This window comes from Myxocyprinus asiaticus, chromosome 35 (assembly GCF_019703515.2).
Source record: "Myxocyprinus asiaticus isolate MX2 ecotype Aquarium Trade chromosome 35, UBuf_Myxa_2, whole genome shotgun sequence".
Taxonomy (NCBI): domain Eukaryota; kingdom Metazoa; phylum Chordata; class Actinopteri; order Cypriniformes; family Catostomidae; genus Myxocyprinus; species Myxocyprinus asiaticus.
In genome coordinates, this window is record NC_059378.1 from 34727562 (window position 1) to 34753452 (window position 25891).

At 39.7% G+C, this 25891-nt stretch overlaps 1 protein-coding gene across 8 annotated transcripts in view; it reads right to left on the bottom strand.

Annotated features, from left to right (window-relative positions):
- Positions 1-25891, bottom strand: part of LOC127426073 (voltage-dependent calcium channel subunit alpha-2/delta-3-like) — a 92073-nt gene that overhangs the window by 45556 nt on the left and 20626 nt on the right. For 6 of the 8 annotated variants that reach the window (XM_051672567.1, XM_051672565.1, XM_051672566.1 and 3 more), the window contains 3 exons: positions 13953-14066; positions 5495-5573; positions 4228-4361 (listed from right to left, as the gene is read on the bottom strand). In XM_051672567.1, coding sequence (XP_051528527.1) covers positions 4228-4361; positions 5495-5573; positions 13953-14066 — 327 coding nt within the window. The remainder of the gene's footprint in view (positions 1-4227; positions 4362-5494; positions 5574-13952; positions 14067-25891) is intronic. The other 2 variants (XM_051672571.1, XM_051672569.1) reach the window with 1 other exon arrangement.

Consider the following 25891-nt stretch of genomic DNA (forward strand, 5'->3'; position numbering starts at 1 on the left):
TAAAAATCATCCAGCTCAGTTTGAGTTTTGTCCAACATTTGTTAAGTCTGGTTGGCTTCTTGCAGAACACTGGAGGTGTATCCTCCAGGAACCAAATTGAAATCTGTAAATTAACCTTGTGATTCCCTCTCCTTCCCCCTTTCTTTCTTTCTCTCTTTCTTGGTCTCTCTCACACCCTCTGCTTCAATGTCAGTTTTATAACGGCTTTAGGAGATAAAAGGCAATGATCCACAAAATGATGAATGGGGTGTCTCAGTGGCCAAGATACAGCAACACACACTCGAGAGAACAATTCCCAACACCCCATGCCAACACGCATGTGTGTGCATGAGAGAAAGGGTTCAAAGGCATTATGTGTGTGCGTGTGTGTGTATGTGTGTGTCGGCCTTATCAGCAATGAAATGGCCTAGCGGTCGGTATTGCAGTTCTCAACATACCCAGCAGAGTGAAGCCAAGTCCTATCTCTGACCACATCTCACCCTCACTCAAACTCTCTCTCTCTCTCACTCTCTCTCTCTCTCTCTTCTTTCAGAGTCTCTCCGTAGCACTCTGCACCACATTAATGTTCAGAAACTAATAAAACGTTTCAGATTCCAGAAACGGAATACTGAAAGCAAATCACAATGAGGAAATGCGGCAAGACACCAGATTTTGAGTGACAGAATGGACACAGATTCATTTCCAAAACCTAATGAGCTGCCTTGCTGTATACTCTCTATACAGGCATCCTAAAGGAAATGGAACCAATAAAAGTAACCGATACTGAACATTCTACATAGGCAGCAAATCTATGTGTCATAAAAAATAGTGCTCCTTATGTGAAGCACATGGGAATCTCGACTCACAATTTGGTGTTGCTAACCTAACAATGTGATAATCCAGTAAGCATAAAAATACACAGAAATATTGGTTTACAGAATAAATTTTTTATTAGATTGAGCTATTTTGCAATAGGGTACAACAGGGCTTAAGGGCCCCTGGGGTAAAAGGCAGTTTTAAATTGTACTTTCTCCCAAAACACTATATAGCAACAAAAACTACCACAGCACTTTTCTTGATACCTGTTTGTCACAATGCACTGCAAAATTTTCATGATGCATGAGGCCATAGCATGCAATATCTAAAGGTTGATTTTGAGGTAATTGGATCTAACATTTAATAACTTTTAAAATGTGCAAGTTTATGTAGGTAAAGAGAATCCCTGAAATTATCACATTTCTTTTTAGACAAAATACTTATTTGTCATTTTCAGTTTTGCTCAAGGTGATTAAATAATTTTTTTTTAAAAATGTCTAATAAGTGAAAGGATAGTATTTGGGGTAAAAAGCCCCCTTGTTGCAGGGGTTAAAGGTCCCCATTAAACACATTGTATTTCTTAAATGGGGGGAATAGATTTGTTATGAAGAACATTCAAAGTGGGCTCACATTGACTGATCCAATCACAATGGAAATTCATTTGTTTATAGAATACCTGAGATGGTATGAAATGCAAAATGTGATTGAAATTAACAAGAGATGGACAAGAGACACTTGTCTACACTAAAAAAAAAAAAAAAAAAAAAGAATTTTTCCAGGTTGTTCAGTTTACTTAATTAAAATGAACTAAAGCAGCACAATTCTAGAACATTTTTTCACAACTTGATTTCATTGTGTACTATTCAATTATTATTATTTTTTCTTAATCCATTTGTGTTAGGACTACATGAATACTTTTTGTAGCATTGATGAAACAGGGCAGGGGAGTTCCATTTCCCAGTACACTTTTACATGGCACTGGATGGGGTAAACAAATGTTGAAATTAAGTGTTATTTTATGCATTTTTGAGCAAGATGAGAATAGGAGATTTGTTGATGTTTAATGTTCTGTTATATTGGTACTTAAAAAGAGTGTCTGTTAGGCTGGGTTACCATTGTGGTGAAGAATGGCGCTTGTGCTTAGTTGAGGATGGACTTTCCCTTTCAAGTGATGTTTGATTTGAGTGCTGTTTATTTCTGTAAGCAGTTGCTATTAAATGGACAGTGCAACAGTTTCATTGTCCTTGCTGTTTTAAAAGTATTGCATAAGTTGACCAGTTTTGTTCTATAACTATTGACCCTATATATACACTATATTACCCCAGTTTTATTAAATGCATTTTAATCTAAACCACCTTCTGTTACATTTTCTTTACACACAAACTATGTTGCTCTATCAATATTCAGTAAAAATAAATGTATTTTTTTCAATCTTGATACACTTTGGGGCCAGAAAAAAGGACATCATCCTTAAGCCCCAATGCACTCTACTTTTCGGATTTGAATGAACTGAATAATATATTTTCGTATAATGTTTCTCTATCTTCTTCCGGCATTTTGGATTTTTTTTTTTTGCAGATGCAGTGCATTCTCCAAATGATACATATGATGCTGCCTTATAATTTGGCCAAAACAAGGTATCTTAGAAGGCCTTAGACTTAATCTAAGCCTTTTGGAACAGCCTTCTTGTTAGGAGCACGCCTATGATGCTTTAAAATGCTGTCTCCGTAGGCAGCTCACTAGGTTTTGGAACAGAGCCTCAGAGACACCGGTTACGACTGTTACCTTGTGCGCCTGTGCGAGCTATAGGGACACAGGGAAAAAAATAATACATGTCATTGACATGTGCTTATGTCAACACACTTACAAGAGACACTCGACACACGGTGTGTGACCTGTTCTTGTTCTCATACTGTACACTGAATGGAGAAATGTCTTGATGAGACCTTCTGGGAGCTAACGAAGCTACTAATGAGGACTGTGTAGAACACACAGACACACATTCAGTAGATAAATTATTTTAGATTTTTTAGACAACATGCCCCCAAAATTTACCACGACAACAATAGTTTCAACCAAAATTCCTGTTACCATACTGTAAAAAGTGAAAGTGTAAAAAAGGTTGATACTAGGTTTAGTTCTCCCAAAAATGAAATTTCTGTCATTATGTACTCACCGTTGTTTCAAACCCTTACTGTATGACTTAGTTTCTTCCATGGAACACAAAAGGAAGAAATTTTTAACAATGTGGACGCAGTTCTGTTTTAAATACTATGATTGTGATTGGTGACTAAGTCTACATCTACAATCTGGATACATTTAAAAACATTGTTTTCATTTTTAAAACGCTGTCCTTCCACACTGCCGTTTTCAAGCATTTTACAAAAGTTGCTCGTCCACAATGAAACGTATAAACACGATTAAATCTCCTTACTGCGCATGTGAAAAATCGCCGTTGCATGTACGGTCTGAAATGCAATTGGTCTCGTGTTCTGTCACAGGACACCAAGTAAACTTCCCGTTGCCTTTAAAGGAATGCAATGTGAAGGTTGTACAAATTAACATTTATCTTCACCAATCAAAGTGAACATCAGGCACAACAGCACTGCTATAACACAGGCCGCCATCTTGATTGTTTTGGTTGAATGGGTTACATGACTGCGTCACATGACAACAAATACGTCATCGTTTTCAGATACTGTATCTCTGTCTTCCCCATCCACATTACAACGCAAAGATGACATTTTCAAATTTATCTACTTGGGAGAGCATTTTCAAAAAGCTCAGATTTCGCTGACAAAAATGCCATCTCAGTGTGGACGGAAGGAACAAAACGGAGAAAAAGATGCGTTTTCAAATGAAAACGTATTAGTGTGGACGTAGCCCAAGTCAGGCATTTTCTAACATTGTGTTCCACGGAGGGAAGTAAAAACATGTATGGAACAACATGAAGGTGAGTAAATAATGACATATTTTTATTTTTTATTTTTGGGTGAACTATCTCTTTACGGAGCTACTTCTACCTGATCTGACCCTCAAAATTGTATTTTGTTGGTGTAACCTAATGTAGTGAGGTTGATTAAGTCATAATACATTTTATTTTCTCCTTGAATTCAAACAGTTAATTTAGATGTTACCACATGAAGCTCATTTTAGGTTATCTAACAAAGCAATTTGCACATTGCACAGTTATTGTTACTACAGTAAAATCATAATTAATTAATATGGGATCTTCTTCAAACAGCGTATTAAGTTTTATAGTGGTGGCTAATAACAACCACAGTTTATTGTATAAACAATAACTGTTTTATCTACAATGTGGGGTAAAGTATGGTTAGCATGCTATTTTTTGTAAGGGACTTTGTAAGGAGTTGCTATACAAAGTAAAATTCATATACATATTATGTGATTATCTTTATATTATATACTTACTGCACTGTCCACATATGCTTCAGTCCACACTGTGTCATGTTCATGGTCGATAACTTTTGGTCTGCTCATCACATGCAAATACCGCATCACATTCTCCTGTACGTCAGCCAGGGTAGAAATCTGACTAAAATAACCTGCATAAAACACATGACCACAGCAACACTGCAAATGAACAAATAAGGTAACAGACACGCACATAACTCAGCACTGGATGACGGACCACGTGGTTGATTATTATTGTAGAGCCATGACCACCAATTTCAGATTAGTAGTCAACCAATATTATTTTTGTTTTCCTGAAAGTGTTGTTATATATTATGATGAAAGAAAAAACAAGCAAAATACAAGCTACAGTAACCCTAACCATGTAGAAATTATGTATAAAGGTGTGCTGACACTTTTTATGATAAAAAGTGTTATACACTATATACAGTATAATGCATTTTAAATGTAGTAATAATGTCATATAATAGACATTATAATCTATTATACAGAATCTTTTCATAAATAATTATAATGACACATTAAAACAATACATTATAACTTCTACATTTAGTAATAATGCATTATGCTCTTTAAAAAGTATAACCATTAATAGTTATGAAGAGTTATGATCGTGAAAGGTTAAAGCATGATAATATATAATAATGATGGTTAAAATTATTTATAAAACTATAGAATGTATCATATGGTGTATTATAAGTCATTATGAATGTTTTGTAATGCATACCGAATAGCCTTGTAATGCTTTATATATACAGGCTTGTGTTGCCGGAGTTTTTTAATTCCATTCATTTAGCGGTGTTGAAAATATGCGAGTACTACTGCAGTGACTCCAGGTGCAGAGCTACGAATTCTCAGCATGTGTGTGTGTGAGAGAAAGAGAGAGAGAGTGTTCCTCATCCCGCGTTCAGTCATCCGTGGCGCGGGCACATGGGAGTGATCAATGCTGTGCAGCCAAGGGAGCCAAGCTGACAGGAAGAGTGATTTAGGCTGAGTTGACCCTTGACCTCTGCATGTCAGCTCTGTGAGCTGAGCCAATTTCTGTCGCACTCCCATCAAGTGCTCAGTACCCACACGATTTCCTCCAGCCTTCAAACTAATGAACCCACAGTGCTGGCTCACTAACACACCATCACGTTTGGATGCTGAACTGAAGCTTCCATGCTGGGCAGGCTAATTAATTAACTAATTAGCAAAAATTTGCATTTAATGTAAATCAAAGTCAACTCATCATTTCAAAAATCTCTGAAAGTAAATTGCAAACCTTTATTGGCACACGCCATCCATTTTAGATTATCAGCAAACGCAGATTCTCGGCCAATCAGGTAGGGGAATATTCGAACCTGTGCAGAGAAAGAAAAATATTTATTTGTGTCATTTCCAATCTAAATTGTAACGCTGTATCATTATGTATGCCTTGTTCCCCTTGGCTGTTTTCATTGCCCATTGGGCCCGCAGTCATTTTTAACGTTTCCTTTCGGTTGACCGTAGCGGCCTGCACACACTGCACCACCTGTAGTTACGCCACTGGTTTTTACCCAATATTTATTTGTGCCATGTATCAGAATCAGAATCAGATTGAGCTTTATTGCCAAGTGTTCTCATGTACACAAGCAATTTGTTTTGGTGATAGGAGAAACAAGTGCACACAGAACATTACAGTGAGACACAGAATATAAAACAAGGTAGGGGTATGTACATTTATTGAATTAAATATGTGAATTTACATATGTACATGAGATATTTAATTACATTACTATGGGGGAGTCAGTTTAATTGTTCATGTGGAAAAACGGAGGTTAAAAACTGTTCTTGTGCCTGGATGTCCTGGCGCTCAGTGCTCTGTAGCGCCGGCCAGAGGGCAACAGTTCAACGACGGAGTGGGCAGGGTATGTGGGGTCCAGATTGATTCTACCTGCACGTTTCCTCACTCTGGAGATGTACAGGTCTTGGAGGGTTGGCAGGGGGCACCAATAATCCTCTCAGCAGTCCTGACTGTCCGTTGTAGTTTCCTTCTGTCTGATTTGGTGACTGAACCAAACCAGACAGTTATAGATGTACACAGGACAGACTCAATGACAGCTGAGTAGAACTGAGTCAGCAGCTCCAGTGGCAGGTTGAACTTCCTCAGCTGGTGACAGTGGCATCCTTTGCATTGCAGTCATTTGTGTACAGGGAGAAGAGCAGTGGAGAGAGAACACATCTCTGAGGAGCACCAGTGCTAATAGTGAGGGTCCTGGATGTGAGTTTCCCCAGTCTCACTAGCAGCTGCCTATCTATCAGAAAGCTGGTGATCCATCAACAGTCTGGGGTGGGCACGGAGAGCTGGGTCAGTTTGGTTGAGAGAAGATCAGACATGATGGTATTGAAGGCTGAATTGAAGTCCACAAATAGGATCCTTGCATAAGTCCCAGGTCTGTCGAGATGTTGCAGGATATAATGCAGTCCCATATTGACAGCATCATCCACAGACCTGTTTGCTCAGTAAGCAAACTGAAGGGGGTCCAGCAGGGGTCCAGTGATGTCCTTCAGGTAGGCCAAAACCAGTCTCTCAAATGACTTCATGACCACAGATGTGAGAGCGACAGGTCTGTACTCATTAAGTCCAGTGGTTTTGGGTTTTTTGGGGACCGGAATGATGGTGGAGCGTTTGAAGCAGCATGGAATTTCACACTGCTCCAGTGATCTATTGAAGATCTGTGTGAAGATGGGGGCCAGTTGGTCAGAGCAGACTTTCAGACAGGCAGGTAAAACACTGTCTGGGCCTGGAGCATTCCTAGTCTTTTTTTTCTGAAAGACCCGGCACACATCCTCCTCACAGATTATAAGTGCAGATTGAATAGCAGGAGGGGGGAGGTGGGGGGTTCCAGGAGGTGTTGGTGTGTGTGTGAAGTGAAGTGAAGATCAGAGCGGGGGAGGGGTGTGAGACTGGGCTTTTCAAACCTGCAGTAAAACACATTCAGTTCATCAGCCATCAGTTGACTCTCTACAGAGCGAGGGGGAGGTGTCTTGCACTTGGTAATGCTTTTCAGGCCTTTCCAAACAGATGCGGGATCGTTGGTTGAAAACAGTTTTTTCAGCTTTTCAGAGTAGCTTCTTTTAGCTACTCTGATTTCCTTAGTAAGTGTGTTCCTGAACTGGTTGTGCAATATTTTATCCCCACTTCTGTAAGCATCCTCTTTGGCAAGACGAAGCTGTCTGAGGTTTCCTGTAAACCATGGTTTATCATCATTGAATGATAAAAATGTCCTAGTAGGGATGCACATATTCTCACAGAAACTGATATATGATGTCACAGTATCTGTGAGCTTGTCCAGGTCTTTGGCTGCAGCTTAAAAACACTCCAATCAGTGCAGTCAAAGCAGGCTTGTAGTTACAGCTCTGCTTCATTAGTCCATTTCTTTACAGTCCTTACTATAGGCTTAGCTGATTTTAATTTCTGCTTGTAGGTCATGAGAAGATGAACCAGACAGTGATCAGAGAGTCCTAAATATGCATGTGGGACAGGGTGATATGCATCCTTTACAGTGGTATAGCAGTGGTCCAGTATATTTCTGTCTCTGGTGGGGCATGTGATGTGTTGTTTGTATTCTGGCAGTTCACAGGTGAGGTTAGCTTGATTAAAATCTCCCAGAATAATAATAAGTGAGTCCGGGTGTTGTTGCTCCGTGTCTGTGATGTGATCAGCCAGCTGTTGCAACACTGCGTTCACGCATGCTTTTGGCAGGATATAAATGAGGAAAACTCCCGCGGCGAGAAGAAATGCTTACAGTTGATGAAGAGCGCTTCTAAATTAGGACAGCACATCTTCTTCAATGCTGTTACATCTGTACACCAACTTTCGTTAATGTAAAAGCACGTTCCACCACCTCTCGTTTTCCCCAATGATTCCGCAATGCAATCTGCTTTGAACAGCTGGTAGCACGGCAGATAAAACGCACTGTCCAGGATAGCTTCATTCAGCCAGGTTTCTGCGAAACAAAGAGCAGCAGAAAAGTCCTTATTTGTTTGAGTGAGCAGAAGCAGTTCGTCCGTTTTGTTGGTGAGGGAGTGGACATTCGCCAGATCTGGCTTTTTTGGTTTTTTATAGTGGTTTTGGAGCAATGGCTTCTTCCTTGATGAGCAAGCTTTCAGGTTATGACTCGTTTTACTGTGGATGTAGATACTTGTCTACCTGTTTCCTCCAGCATCTTCACAAGGTCCTTTGCTGTTGTTCTGGGATTGATTTGCACTTTTCGCACCAAACTACATTGATCTCTAGGAGACAGAATGCGTCTCCTTCCTGAGTGGTATGATGGCTGCATGGTCCCATGGTGTTTATACTTACGTATTATTGTTTGTACAGATGAAAGTGGTGCCTTCAGGCATTTGGAAATTGCTGTCAAGGATGAACCAGACTTGTGGAGGTCCACAATTTTTTTCCTGAGGTCTTGGCTGATTTCTTTTGATTTTCCCATGATGTCAAGCAAAGAGGCACTGAGTTTAAAGGTAGGCCTTAAAATACATCCACAGGTACCCCTCTAATTGACTCCAGTAAGCCAATTAGTCTATCAGAAGCTAATTGGCTAATTTCCTAAAGGCTTGACATAATTTTCTGGAATTTTCCAAGCTGCTTAAAGGCACAGTTAACTTAGTGTATGTAAACTTCTGACCCACTGGAATTGTGATATAGTCAATTAAAAGTGAAACAATCTGTCTGTAAACAGTTGTTGGAAAAATTACTCATGTCATGCACAAAGTAGATGTCCAAAAAGACTTGCAAAAACTATAGTTTGCTATTATGAAATCAGTGGAGTGGTTAAAAAATTATTTTTAATGACTTCAACCTAAGTGCATGTAAAATTCTGACTTCAACTGTATACACTTAGATATGTCTTATAAGTCATCGGCCTGTGGCCTGTGACTCCTTATGTATATTTCTATTAAGTGTTATACCTCTGGGGGCATGACGTCACATAATGCGGCATGATGGGATACGGTTCCCCATAGTGCTTAAAGCATGTCGAGTGAACTGAATCGAAAGGGAACGTCTCCGGTTACACATGTAACCTCAGTTCCCTGAGATGAAGGGAATGAGACATTACGAAAGCTGGCCACACTACTACTTCAGAGTTTCAAGATACAAGTGACTCACTCTTATCCCTCTGTCAGAAAATTCTGAAGGAATGGTGATTGAGCACCCACTTATATAGGCCAACTGCACACCTAGAGGGGCGGGCTCAAACACAATTGCCAATCAGAGGATTGGTGTGATTTTATAAGGGTTTTAATCAGGTCGTCTAAGAAGGACTCCTCATAGTGCTTACAGCAATGTCTCGTTCCCTTCATCTCAGGGAACCGAGGTTACATGTGTAACCGGAGATGTTTACTATAGTAATACAGTATTGTAACCATGACTGTAGTAACTATAAACTTGTATTTGTGGTTACTATGGTTTAAATACATATATCATGGTTAAACAATGATTACTGTAGTAAAACCATGGTTAATTTGCGCAAGTGACTGTAATCCTAATAAAATATACAGTATTTATAACTATCAGGTGATATTATTGAATTCTGCAATCTTTTGGGAAGCTTGGGAAGCTACAGTTTCAAATTAGATTCCCCAACACTGCTGCCAATGAAGAGTATCCAAAATAAGTCATATATTAGGTTCCATTTCAGTGAGGATGCTGCTTTAGAAGGCAGCTGCCTTTGTAGGCTAAAGACAGCAAGGTAGCTCAATAGATTTTGGAACAGTGCCTTTGTCTCACTAGACTCTTTGTGGTATGTAACACACTGAAAAAACACTCACAAAGCAGTTTCTCTGCATTTCAACAATAACAACAAAAATCTGCTCATTTTCCACAATGCAATTTCCAAACGTCAGTATAAAACTGGATTATTTGACTACTCATTAGAAAACAGCTGCCTTGGCACATTTACTGTATTTAATTACACAACTGGTATAAAAAATAAGCCAGGAACATTTTTCGCCATATGTTTTAAGATTCATTATTTTATGCATTAATTCATCCACTTGTTCACAAGAAGCCAGGGGCGCAACTAGACATTTGTTAAGGGGTATGCCATACAAATATTTTTCGCTAATTTCATTGTCTGCAGAACAGAATACTGCAACACAATTTAAATAAGGTTCCACTTTGTTGCAGAATAAGCTACAGGCATCTTGTCGGGATAAAAAGATGCATACAAACGCATTTATAAAGGATTTATTGTTTAAATTTGTGCTTTTGATTATGTGTAGGCTTTAAAGGACAAGCATTTTTAAAATATGTTGTATTCTCAGTCTTCTCTTTTTATTTGTCTATGTTCCTTCTCTTCTCACTCATTCATTCTCCGTCTATCCCTCTCTCCTTCATCTCTCCATTTCTCAGTACATTGCCCCTGTCTCCCATGTATAAATGTTTTTTGATTCCAACCAATACTGACTGGTTACACAGCAGTGGTTCAGCGGCAATTCACACACACACACACACACACACACACACAATACTGACTGGTTACACAGCAGTGGTTCAGCAGCAATTCACACACACACACACACACACACACACATTCTGCACACACCTTCTGCACACTGTAAAAATGCATTTCACCCCCCACCGAGAAGCATGAGAAGCAGACTTACACACGCAGCAAATTCAGGCCAGGAATGTCTGTTTAACATGTTTACGTGAATGCCAAGTCCTTTATGAACACATCTGGTAGTTCAAAACCTAGCACTGTAGGTTCAGCTCTGGTTTACGAGGTCAATCAGGTGACTCATTCAGCACTGCTGAGGGCAGGTACATGTGCAAACTCTCAAAATCAGTTTATTTAACACTTTTTTCCCCATGTTTAAAGAGTGTGTCAAATACGCCAGTGCTGTCAGCAATTCAATACACATTAAAACACTTTTTCAAACAACCACCGATGGGGAGTTTGCCTGAGGAACCGAGCACAATTCCTCAAAATGTCAACATGTTCTCAAAAGGGAATTATGCACTCGCATAGGGGTGGAAAAATGCAATGATAATTAAATATATAAAGTCTAGGAAAACATATTCACCTTAGACTTTAAAATAAGTAGATAAACTGTCCAAGACATTCTTGAAAGAAATACATTAGATACATAATATATTAATAAGTACATAATAAGTACATTAAGAATTTTTTTTTGATGGTCAACTAGTCATCAACAACCTACTAGTTGATTAGTGAGGTCACCTGGTTTATAATTTTTTTTTTTTTTAGTTTTTATATTGTTTGTGGTGCCAAAATGACATAGCGTCATGGAATGCTAAACCAATCGGATTGGGTTCAGATCGGTTCAAAACGTCATCCATATTTGGGCAGAGAGACATGTGATTGGTGACTGTTACATATGGCCACCAGGAGATGGTGCCAAGAACGTGACACAGAATTGTACTCAGTTACAGTTGACATGATTGGGAACAAAACAAAAGCAGTTTTTCAGAGCCACCTTATTTACACCCAGAGATACAGTATATAATGTCATGTAAAAAAAGAAAAAAAAAGAAAAAAAAAGGAAAAAAATATTGTGATTTTTTTTTTATGCAGTTTCTTAGGCTGAGAGTCACAAAATATATCATAATATATATCATTAAAATCTTTCTTTACAATGATACCAAACACTTGACCCTCCTTGTTTTTTTTATGTGTCTAGTTATAAGCCTTTCATTTTGGGTATGCCACTGAAACAGGGAATCTTTAAAAACACCCTTAGTTCTGTTCCAATGCATTGTGCACTGTCTAGCTGTTCTGAGTGAGAGAATGCACTTTATGTAAACACTCCTAAGAAGCAGGTGAACAGAAAACCAGCCTAATTATACTGTACAGGGCTTCCTTAAGACCGATAAAGGCTAGGTCTCATCGTGGTTGGGCATTCTAACCTTTCAAAGTATGCTCTATTGACTATGAAGCATTCTACGGCTACAACTGCTTTGTGAAACTTTTTAGTACAGTCAGCTCCAGGGGCATGTGCAGACGACACATACAGATGCGTAAAGGTATGCGAGGCTACACGGAAGGCCAAAGTATACTTCTCGTTCTAAGTCTTGCTCCCAGTATATGTGATGCAAAATTTGTCATCAGCACTATACGTGCTGACTGTCCATCTGCAGCCAAGTTTTTCTTGACATGCAGACAGTTCATGTTTGTGTGTCGTCTACGCATGCGCCTGCCATTGACTGCACATTTAAAGCTGCCCTATGTGCACTATTTTTTGGTTAAAAATGAACAAATTGCTATTATTGATTGAGTACATAAACAATCAGTGTTCAAAACAATGTCCTTACCTTACCCCGATTCACTACGGTAAGCCTATTAAAATAATTTGTATTTTGAGCTGTCGGGTTTGATTTGTGGCAAAATCACTGGCTTATGACGTTCATCCTTGCGTCATTACGTATTGGCTGTCTCATGTTCAGGCTGGAGAAACTAACTATGCTGTTCAGCTCAGTTCAGTAACACTCAAACAGTTCAGGACAGCATTGTTGCAGTCTAGATGGATGTTTATCTGTTATCCATTTGGCGAAGTTGTTTATCTGCTATAATGCTTGGATATGTTTTCTGGTAGGGTTGTTGAAGCTTATATTGCTTGTCATGCTTTTATGAATTGAACATTACTCGTGTGTTAACTGACCGCGATGTATCTATGTTGTCCGGTGAAGTTACCATGACATGTATAATAAGCATTACTTCTGAAATTGACTTCTTGTAATTGTTATATTGCATATTTAAGCATATATTTTTTTACGTTTAATAAAGTATATTTTATCCCCATCATTACTGAATCCTTGTTTTATGTTTTTAGTTTACAGTGTTATTGTGTGCATTGCATAGACATGCTATTGTAGTAACTGAGGCTGGACAATATAGTATAAAAATAATAAAATCTTCTATTGAACTCGTATCAGCCATGTCACGAGTTTAACCTCTTAAACTGAAAATTGTTGTACAATTCAAACATTAACAGTAGATAAAACACTTGAATAATCATATTAATATATACTGGTGGTGGCTGAGGAGAGTCCCCTGTTCTCTGTTTAAATGTTCTTTGAGTGTAGTGTCAGAAAAGCAGTTCTTTCAAATATGTAAATAAGAGTGTTGTTTATCTTCATCAAAGCAATTAATATTTCCATTTCAATTGTTTAACCATATAACATAATATCGATATGAAAATAGCACGTTATGACTCTGGCTCCAGTCATAATCACACACAGTCGATTTCCAGGTTAGCTCAAATTGAGAGATTCATCCATCAGAAAAGCAGTGCCAGAACACGACTGACGTAATGTATTCTTCTGCAAATTGCTTGCAATTTTAAGTTTCAACCACAGATGTTGCTTGAGAGCACAAAGTTACGTAGTGCAGCTTTAACAAAGGATATAACACTACAAAGTAGTTGTAGTGGGCATGAGTCGCACATGTCCGTATGGGCTTGAGGTAAAAACATTTTTTAAAAACCACTTTGAAAGGCTGAACGCTCGACCAGGCACGAGACATAGCAGTACGAGAAAAAACTAAGTATAACCAAGCATTTTATCAAGTAGTCATTCTGGCAACCCACCGACTAGCCGATATGAATACATCTTTTTTTTATTTTTATAATGCTTTTTATTTAATGCTTTTTTTTATTTGACAATGCTTGGTATTTATGTTTTGATGAATGTGTTTTTTACTCTTGAACTCTCTTATTAACAGTCTTTAGCTTACCTTTCGTTCAGGCCAGTTATATTTGGCAAAAACATCATCATACATTGCAGTCGCTCCGTCTGTAACCAGCATTATCGCCTGACTACATGAACTACCACGGCCTGTCTGATTAATCTACAGAGATAGAGAGAGAAAGAGAGAGAGAGAGACAGACAGATAGAGAGAGAGAGAGAGAGAGAGAGAGAGAGAGACATGAGAAAGTGATACAGACAAAAGAAAGGTTATTACAAGAATTTAGTACAACATTCAGAATATTGAGAGCCTAGTATGACATTCAGATTGAGCTAAAAATAATAAATAACCTTAGTGATATTCAATAACACATAAACCTAATGTAACCCATTAGAATATATTTATATGATTAAATGGGTTATGTAATTTCATTTAAGTTTATTTTGGTTTTGTTATAGCTCTCTAAATCAGAAATGGATTGTTAATATAGTCTAAAATTCCATGTATCAGTTCAGAAAAAAAGTATGTACCGTATGTATGCAAGTATGTATGCCTTTAAGAACGCTATCATATGTAGCGTTTGGTTGTAATGCACATGTGAAAAACATGGTGCTAACCTACAAGTTAGGTTTTCCTTTATGTTACTGGCTGCTGAGTGTTTGAAGCCCTCCCTCATCTGTGAATTGTGGAATGTGAGTGGTTGTTAGGAGAGAGTGCAGCCAATCAAAAAGATGTGCTGATATATTCCGGTAAAGAAAGAGTTTTTTAATCGATTGTTCATCGTGACTGGCGTAGAATTGGGGGAGACGGGGGGCACATGTGAAGGGGGTGATTTCCCCCAACATGACCCCCCACCATCATGCATCTGATGCATCTGTGCATCTGTGCTTGTTTATACTGTATACTGTATTTTTATCAACGATGAAATAAATTTTGTATGAGATACCTTGCAATTGTGTGGCTGTGAGTCTGTCATATTGATACAAATAACTGAAGTCCCCCCTTCATTGTACGAGTTGGTATTGCCCAACTAGATGGTGGTGTCACGTGGTACCTGCTACTTTTCTCAATGCTGGCCAGGATGCATGAACTCACAGTTGTTTATTATTACTGGATGAGGATTTTTAAAAATGCTTTTATAGATAATGCTGAGGCAGATTTTCATTCACAGGTATGAGTCCTTGTAATTATCAGTTTTTAGTAAAAAATAACTATCTAGTGTAAAATGTAGATATAAAGTGTTCTTAGATTTAATTGCAGGTGCATGGAGGATTTAGTTTTCAAGCGTCAAGTGCCCCCTGCAGGAATAAAACACTCAAGACAGTCAGTGGCTGACAACATGAAATTTCGGTCTGTAACCCACACAAAACGTTCATATGAATTTAGAAAACATAAAATACAACACGAGTCATACAGTATGTGTACTATTTACAGCGATTAAAAATATCACGTTTAATTTAACCATAAGAATTTAGAATCCATGGTTAAAACCATGAAATGCTTTATTTACACATGGCAAAAATTGTATATATAATGTATAAATATAATATAAAAGAGTTTTTCATAAGATTTTGTAAGCCTAAATTGGAAAACTCTTGTGCCTGTGTGGGTACTGGAGCTGTTGCTATGGTTATGGATGGTGGCCGTGTGGTGCTTTGATGGCCAGGTGTCGCGAACTGAACGTGAACTTTAAATTCACGTGAAACTGAAGCTTAAACACACGAATTACAAAATATAACAGAGATATTTGATCTTCCAGACTCATATCCATCATATTAAAAGGACTAACTTAAGATGACGGATGTAAAACAAGCAGACAGAAGTCCTAGAAAAGCACACATTTTACAAATGGGACAGGATGCTCCACTAGTCGTCCAACAAAAAACTAGTACGCTTAATATTTTTAGCTGTGTTGATTTTAAAGTGATGAATTAAAGATGCCACTTTTTGTAATGTTTAAGTGTGCTGACAGTGTGCGGTGCATTTCGTGTTGTTACTATCAGCGAGTTAATTTGAAAAGTTGCGTCTTAAATTGTCCTCATTATTTAAAGCATTGCTTCTGTACAAATTCACCGCATTCAACAATAAAAGTGAATTTTAGTCATGATCGGACTTTAAATTGCCTTCTGTGAGCAATGCTCTCGTTATTATGCATAGTCCAAAGGTTTATTTGTAAGGTGTTGTGGACAGTATTTAGAGTCTGTTGCCAGTTCTTTATGTTGGGGTGTCTGACAAACAACAGATTGCTTTAATAATCTGATGCAGAATAAAAACTGTTGAATGCCGTGAACTTCATGTTGTGCACCCACAATAATCGTACATTTACGCACTTTTGGAGCACTCTGTTTACACTTAAGAACATCACTGAGCTTGGGATGCGCATAAGCGGTGTCGTGCCCTAGATTGGCCTAGATAGTTTCTTATTACCTCCTTTTTTTGTGTATTTATCAGTTCCCTTACAACTCAGTATATTTGACAAACTGGTTCAGCACTCCACGTGATGGTGGTGCTCCAAGTTTTCCAAGCTAAGCTCCTCAAACAAATGGACGGGCAAAGCTATGCTCCAGAGACGTTCAAAGAGCTCCACACTGCTACGGACTTAGAGCTGCGAGCCACAAAAGTTACTGCACAGCCTGTTGTCCTGCTATGTGAATGTGTGGTAAGCCCTCACTGGCGTGTCAGACTGGGTGTTTAAAACGATACAATTCAGTTTGTACGCTGGCCAGCTCGCTTCACTGGCACTTTGCAATCTGTGGTCTGACCAAAGGATGTGCCGGTGTTGCGCTAGTTCTGAGACACTTGAATCGCATGCTCGCGATGCGCCCATTCAAAATGTTAACTCGGAAACAGATCTTATCGCACATCGGTCCTCAGGCCCAGTTTGCATCAATAGATTGGAAGGATGCGTACTTCATGTACCAATTGCACCACGTTACAGGCGGCTTTTTAGATTCGCGTTCGAGGGAACTGCATATAAATGTAAAGTCCTTCATTTCAGTCTGTCTCTGGCTCCCCGCACATTTACGAAATATATCGATGTGGAGCTCGCCCCACTAAAATGTATCAATGCGGTGCTCGCCCCATTGAAATGTAACGATTCGCCACTCGCCCCATTGAAAATGAACAGTGTGCATGTTTTGAATTACCTCGGCGATTGGTTATTACTAGCCAATCAGAGGCACTACTGAGCGAACACAGAGACTTGCTGCTTTGCCATATGGAAAATCTGGTCTAATGTCAACTGGCCGAAAAGCATTTTCCCCAGCCAGTAAATCTCCTTTTGAGCATGAACTCCGTGAGCATGCGCATGCACATTTGTATCTGTCCAGTTCAAACTGGAAAAACATTACCACTGAAGTCATTTCAGAGAATGCTGGGTTTTATGGCAGCAGCATCTGCCGTCATACCGTTAGGTCTGTTACATATGAGACCTCTTCAGTACTGACTGAAGCAATGTTCCACATTGCGCCTTGAGCCTTGGGCACATGCGCATCGTGGTCACTCGCCACTGTCTGGCTGCTCTAGCACCATGGACAGCGTCAGCCTTTTACCAACAGGGTGTTATGCTGGGTCAAATTTACAGAAGGAAAGTGCTGACCACAAATGCATCCAACAAAGGTTGGTGCACAGTATGTGATGGACACCCAACAGTCGACCCCTGGACAGGTGCGAAACGGGCGTGACATGTCAACCGCCTAGAGCTACTGGCTGTCTTTCTAGCTTTGAGAGCTTTTCATTCCGACATCGTGAATCACCACATTCTGATTCATTCGTACAACAAAACAGTAGTGGCATATATAAGTCGCCAGGATGCTATGGCCGGTGCACCTCCTTCATTCTGTCATCAGCAAAGTCCGAGTGGACAATTCTGTTAATTGCGCCGAAATGGCCCAATCAGTCCTGGTTTCTGGAGCATCCATGGGAAATACCGCTGAAGAAAGACTCTCTCTCAAACACAAGGCACGATTTGGCATCCCCAGCCAGAGCTGTGAAGCCTACATGTGTGGCCTTTGAACGGAGCATAGCAGACGAGCCAGAATTGGCTCAGTCGGTTATGAACACCATTTTACAGGCTAGAGCACCATCCATGAGATGCCTTTATGCACTGAAATGGAATGTGTTCATTAATGGGTGCTTTTCATATGGCAAACACCCAGTGAACTACCCCATACCTGAAATTCATACATTTCTTAAGAGCTTTCGGACGCAGGGCTCACTCCGTCTATGCTCAAAGTTTATGTGGTGACTATATCTGCCTATCACGCACCTGAAGCCAGCACCTCTATAGGCAAATATGATTTCATCATAATTCCTTAAGTGGGCGGGGCGGCTAAATCGTGCGAGGGGCACGGCTACAGTCCCGACTTGGGACCTAACTTTGGTCCTAAAAGTGCTCGCAGGGCTTCCCTTCGAGCCTCTGTACTATGTTGAATATGTGTGTTTTCTCTCAAGTCTGCATTACTGCTGGCTCTGGCCTCAGTAAAATGGGTTGGTAATTTACAAGCACTGTCAGTTGACAATTCATGTCTAGAGTTTGGTCCAGGTCTTTCAAAAATCACCATCAAACCCAGAAAAGGCTATGTGCCTAAGGTTCTAACTACACCCTTCAGAGCACAGGTGGTCCACTTTCAAGCCTTTTTCCCTCCTCTAATTAATTCGGATGAGAAACAGTCCTTGCATTTGGTATGCCCTTTGCGAGTGCTACACACATACGTTGAGCGCACACGTCAGTTTAGACTGTCTGACCAGCTCTTTGTGTGCTATGGAGGATGCACGAAAGAAATGTCCATCTCCAAGCAAAGACTTTCTCCCTGGATCATTGATACTACCACCCTGGCTTACAAGCCGCAGGGTGCGAATTGCCAAACTGGTGCTAAAATACACTCAACTAGAGGTGTGGCCTCTTCATGGGCATGAACGAATGGTGTGTCCTTACAAGACATATTTTTTGCAGCAGGATGGTCTTCTCAAAACACATTTGCAAGGTTTTACAATCTAGACGTAACGTCTCTCTCATAGCAAGTCATCTCTGTCTAGAGTGCTTGCTATTTCATTGGCCGAACATATACTTGTGCCCCTCCTTTTAAGTACAGGCTCCCTGACTTTTTACACAACTGCCTGAGTGTTCCCCTCCTGGTCCACCATGAGGGTCATTCACTTGCGGCATACTCATGTTGGTCGCCGTCCTGTGGGACTGCAGCGTCATGTTTCCTCTCTGGAAGGTTATGTCATGTAATGCGGCATGATGGGACTTTGTTACCCATATGCTTCAGCTTAGTGACACAATGTCAAGTATACTGAGTCATAAGGGAACGTCTCGGTTAGTTATGTAACCTTGGTTCCCTAAAAACGAGGGGAACGAGACATTGCGTATGCGAACGAGACATTGCGAAAGCTGGCTGCTACAAGACTCAGAGTTCTTTGAGGTGCGAGCGATATGCTCTTTGTCCCTCTGAGGAATGGTGTTTGTGCACCCGCTTTTATACCAGACAGCTTCGTGCCTAAAAGGGCGGGGCTTAAACACCATAGCCAATCCTGGCTTTATTGTAGAAAAGTTTCAACTAGGTTGTGTAGAAGGACACTCCACATTTACATCAGCTTAGTGATGCAATGTCTCGTTCCCCTCGTCTCAGGGAACCGAGGTTACATATGTAACCGAGACGTTTTCTTATTATAAGGCTTCAACTTAGCATCCATAGAAATCCAGTACATCCACTTAGACGATTAGACAATTGTTATATGATATGCATTTTTTGCATCAGTGCTGTTGCAATAATAAGAAAATTTGCAAATAATTGTAAAACCAGTTAACACTCAGACGGTAATATAACCATCAAAAACTCACACCACGGCATCCCAACATTGAATATACTTTTTTATTTATCCGTGCATTAATTTGAACTGTTATTATGCATTGTTTAATGTGTTGTAATGAAACATTACAGCACTTCCCAAACCAAACCCTCCCATTTTCTGTTTCCAAGGCCACCACGAACCCAAGCTACGTCACGGGCCTGCTACGGGCCCACTACAGTTAATATTTATGTTTATATATTGTGTTTATTCTGAGATTTAAAGTACTCTGAGTGCAAAGAGGGTTAACTGTGACATTTATATAGTTGATTGTGTCAACAACTATTCAACTGTAATTGTAACAGAAACATAACACTTTAGAGCTAACACGCAAAGTGTATTTCATTCTTTTGGGAACATTTGAGTTACAGCTTAATTGAAAGCTACTGTGCATTTTTATTTTATTTATTTTGGGATTTTGTTTGTTGTATATTCAACATCTGTGGTTACTTTAATTAAATTTTTATATTTTTGCTATGTGAACAAAGGGGTATTTCATTCTTTGAGTCTGAAATATACATTTACTTGGGTAAACTAACTTAAGTATTTAAAAGTTATTGATAAGAGTATTCTATATAGTGTTATCAGAGATGGCCTAAATCCAACACCTTTATAGGCATATAATAATTGAACCTGGTGCTCCTTCCTACATAATTAATAAAAGGAAGGTATGGGGTGCTACACTAACATCGACCAATAGGATGTATTTCAGTGAGAACAAAAGACTTAAACAAGAAAGCAAACTGGAGTTATGTGTGCATTACATTATCAGCCTGTAAGAGGCTAGGACCGATTGCTCAGAGGTTGCTCATTTTTGCTTAACCAAAAATGAAAATTCTCTCATCATTTACATTTACCTTTATGCCGTCTCAAACTCGTTTGATGTTCTTTCTTCTGTGGAACACAACCAATAATATTTTAATGGTATATAATGTGTGTTTGTCCATACAATGCAAGTCAATGGGGTCCAAAACTTTCAAGTTTCAAAAAGTACATAAAGGCAGCATAATCCAACTCAAGTGTTTAATTCAAGTTTTCTGTGCCTCAGCAGAGGCAGGACCCAAAGGCAAAGTAAAAAACAAAAAGCTTTATTAATACAAAAATAAACAAAGACAGAAATTCAAACTACCCCGAAGGTGAAAAAAACGAGGTAAAGGATGGGCTGAAGGAAAAAGGGAAAAACACGCAGGAACGACTGGATGGGAAACAGGAGGCAGGGTATGATGCAAGACAGAGAGACATGAGGCAAAACAGAAACAAAACAAAGCCACGTGTTCTCACAAAAATGCAGACACTCAAATGGCACGGGCGCATATCGACAAGACAATAGGCAACATGCGCTCATGCCAACCGACAGATAAGACAAGAGAATGCACGGCAACGCTAACAAAGCAAAGCCATACATTCTCACATTAGACAAAGCCTGAGCGTACATCATGAGGCAAACACCACGCGATGCACGCAACAGGCGACAAAACGAGACAGGACACATGTGTGAGAGTTCGGCCATACACAAACCCGTCACCTCAGACCCAAGTGACCGAACCTCAGCACAACGTGAAGACAGCTCGCGACCCGGACACGCAGTGCAACGCGAAGTGCGCCTGTGGTTGCGAGATACAGACATAAAAGATTGACGTGAGTGCATGCCACCAAGATGGCATAAGCACAGTGCACCCACGCCAATAACAGACAGAACATGGAGCATGCGTGTCCAGATCCTTACACCAACCGAAACCGAACCAGACAGGGAAGTCAGCATCCAAGCATCCAGACACCATGCTCCAAACATGAAACATGAGACAAACCGAGGACGCACGGCAGGGAAATAACAACTGAAGCTGTGCACTCACACAGAGACAGAAAACGAAACACAAGACAGACATAGAACGATGATGTCACGGTCCTGTCACACAAAAACCCAGACTGACAGAGTGACAGGACCGTGACATTCTGAAACGATACGATCGGTTTTGGGTGAGAAAAAGACCAAAATGAAACTACTTTTCCACTATAAATCTTGGTATCTGCAGTCTCATTGGCATGATGATGATTTGAAGCTTGATTACACTATCTGGCGCTCGACGCATGTGCAAAGAATGTACAGTGCATGAACATGCACAGAGCGCTTGTACAGTTTTCTGCATATGTGTCAAGCATGATGAAGTGTGTGAACGATCTACACTTAGATGTCAAGATTTTCATATGGATTATCTTTATGCTGCATTTATGCCCTTTTAAGAGCTTAAAAGTTTTGGACTCCATTGAATTGTGTTGTATGGACAAACAGACATCATATCTCCAGGGGAGGAGGGTTCACCTTCTGAAACTTCACTCATGTGGCTAAAATGGGCATATATACAGTACATTTCCAGGAGGTACACGCTTGACTCGACTGCACACCCTAGCACCGGAACTGATTGTGTGGAGCAATGCACACTTATTCATTACGTGCAACGCATGTCTGGGGCAATAAACACGGAAACGGATTTACTGTACAGAGAATTGAGACTTCACCCGCAAGCGGTGAGCCAGGTGTGGGGGAGATATGGGCAAGCCGCCATATCTATTTGCAATGCCAGAAAATGCTCAAGAACTGTCACCTGAAACAGTATCAAAAGCAAAATCACGTGAGAGAGACCCAGCGTGTGCTGATATAGACTGAATGCCAGCCAGAGAAAACAATAATTTTAAGATTTTAAACTAAAACTTATTAAACTTCAGCATTAAATTTGCTTTATATCTGTATGTATAGTGTCTTATAATGCATCGGCAATGTGAACAAGTTTATCTTGCCAATAAAGCTTGATATACGGTGGCAAAAAATGTATGTGAACCCTTTGGAATTAGCTGGTTTTCTGCTTTAATTGATCATAAAATGGGATCTCATCTTCATCAAAGTCACAAGTATAGACAAACACAATGTACTTAAGCTAACAACACACAAACAATTATAATCTTTCATGTCTTTATTGAACAATTTTATTAAACATTCACAGTGCTGTGGAAAAAGTAAGTAAACCCTTGGATTACATAACTGGTTTATCCTCCTTTGGCAGCAATAACCTCAACCAAGCATTTCCGGTAGCTGCGGATCAGATCTACACAACGTTCAAGAGGAATTTTGGACCATTCTTCTTTACAGAATTGCTTGTCTGGTGTGAACGTCTCTCTTGAGGTCATTCCACAGCATCTCTATTGGGTTAAGGTCTGGGCTCTGACTGGGTCACTCCAAAAGGTGGATTTTCTTTTTTTGAAGCCATTCTGTAGTGGATTTATTTAGATGTTTAGGGTTATTGTCCTGCTGCATCACCCAACTTCTACTGAGCTTCAGCTGGTGCACAGCCACTCTGACATTATCCTGTAGGATATCTTGATAAACTTGGGAATTCATTTTTCCCTCAATGGTGGAAAGCGGTCCAGGCCTCGAAACAGCAAAGCAGCCCCAAATCATGATGCTCCCTCCACCATACTTCTTCTCTGGGGTGATGTTTTCATGTTGGCATGTGGTGCCCTTTTATGCCATACGTAGTGCTGCGTGTTCTTCCCAAACAATTCAACCTTAGGTTCATTAGTACACAAATTTTTTCTCCCGTAGCATTGTGGAGTGTCAAGGTCGTCTTTGGCAAACTTCAGGTACGCAGTAATGTTTTTGTTGGAAAGCAGCGACTTCCTTCTTGGTGTCCTGCCATGGACACCATAACTGTTAATAGACTCATGAAAAGAGAGGTTAACCAGTTCCAATGATTCCTTCAAGTCTTTAGCTGTCACTCTATGGTTATTTTTTTTAACCTCATTGAGCATTCTGTGGTGTGCCTTTTGAGTCATCTTGGCTGGACAGCCACTTCTAGGGAAAGTAGCCACCAGCCGCGGCCTGTGCATTTTAAGTCTAGGCCTTCAGTGCGATTCATGCCATTAAGAAAACACAGTTTCACAAAGAATAAGACACCATATCATACATTACATGGCAGTCAACTAATAATACCAATTGACATTTTAAAAACACGTCCACGCACGAAAGCCAGAACCAAGGAGGTCTAATACCAAGAAAAAGCTCTCTAATAATATTTGCGATTTAAATTTTGCTTGCAATAAATTTTGTTTCGTCAGGGTACATGGTTACTTTTCAAAACTTGATCCGACACTGAATGCTCAAGCAGCCTAATTTACACTTAGAAAACTCCTGATGATGCTATAACAATGCAAAAAGCACTTACCAATTTGCTTGAAGTGAAAATCAGTCCTCCTTTCCTGTTTAATTAATCAATCGCATGATCATGCAGAACATCTCAGGTTTTTATATCCATAAGGATCTCTTTCTCAACAGCAGTGGTGACAGCCGACTCATCAGCAAGATCTCATGCTCTTCGCATTCAAATTACATACATCACTTAAAGCGTGATTGCGTCACTCAAGGCCAGCTAAAAGGCCTCAACTGGGAAATATCGTAAAGACCACACCCACCAAGAACAAATAAATCAATCTGATTGGCTGCTGAATCTGACAATCTGACTTTAGATGCCTATTCACTTGCACTGTTGAGGGATTCTATAGAAATTCTGAAGGTCTGACGGGGTGTAGCTCAGACTCACGCACTGCTTCGGCTAAGGAGCATGGCTTCAGGCATGCGATTTGTGAAACAGTTGTCACACTTTGCTTGTAAGCATCGAGGAATAAATTCTGATTGGATAAACTTTTTGTTTTTTGCTATTTGTTTGTAGATGAATTAGGAGTGGAAAGTGATTTAAAATACATAGGCAAAAAGGTCAATGAGAATGAAAGGATGAAAAAATATTTAATTATGAGCCATGTTACACCACCAGAGAAGGCTTTGCTGGCCCTGAGAAATCGCCACTGGTAGCCACAGTACTAAATCATCTCCATTTATAGACAATTTGGTTTACTGTGGATTTTTCTAGATAACTTTGCAATCCTTTCTAGCTTCATGCAAAGCAACAATTCTTGATCGCAGGTACTCTGTGATCTCTTTTTAGTAAGGCATGAACAACGTCAGTAGATGCTTCTTGTGAATAGCACACTGAAAATATTTCAGTGAATTTTATAAGTCATTGTAGCTCTAACCCACACCTCCAATCTCATTTCATTAACTGGATGCCAGGTTTGCCAACTCCTGACTCTAATTATCTTTTGTTGATGTCATAAGCCTAGGGGTTAAAAAAATTTTCCACAGCACTGTGAATGTTTAATGGGATGTGTTCAATAAAGACATTAAAGAATTCTTGAAAAAATTGTTTGTGCAGTTAGCTTAAGCACATTGTGTTTTGTGTATACTTGAGACTTTGATGAAGATGAGATCACATTTTATTATCAATTAATGCAGAAAACGATTACAACTTTACCGTCATTTTACCAGAAACTAAAAGGATAGTATTGATGCCTTGCAAGCACTAGTTTTTCTTTCAGAAAATGCAAATCTAGTTTTATACCAAATGATTATGCTGTTTGTGCACAATTTTTACCATATGTACTTGCAGAAAGTTGCTCAATCACATTTGATTAGCAAGATGTGATCAAATCTTCACGACATGCTTAGCATAAAAACAAAATCCCTTTGGAGTTTATAACTTTATAAGAAGATTCGCTGTCTGACCAACTTGCATTCTGATAATAATCAGGCTTTAGTATTTTCCATTATTGTCTGTTACACCAAGCAAACATTATTGCGATGCAGTACATGACGTCATTCCAAAACTTTAAAGACTGCTGCATCTAATTTTTTTTTTCACTTTAGACCAATCAGACACAAACACATGCAGTCATTTAAAGGGGCCCGGACACTGGGTTTTACGATTACCATATTAATGGCCTGACTCTAATGAATGTGACAAATACAGATATAACCCCATCCTCCTTCATGTCTCTCTACATCTCCCCTCCTCCCTCTCTTAGCGAGAATAGCGGCCTGAGAAAAGAGAGATAAAGGGTGCAACTGGACTGACTTTGAGCACTATCTCGTCCACAATTGCCTTCTTTCATCAGCTTATTAATCAGCTCTGCCAATTACCGCAATTAATCACAGGGAGAGATAGATGTGTCGTGCAGAGGGGGCAGAACAGCGAGATCGTTGCACCGTTGCAAAACCAGCAGACAAAATGCATACTCTCACTCCACAC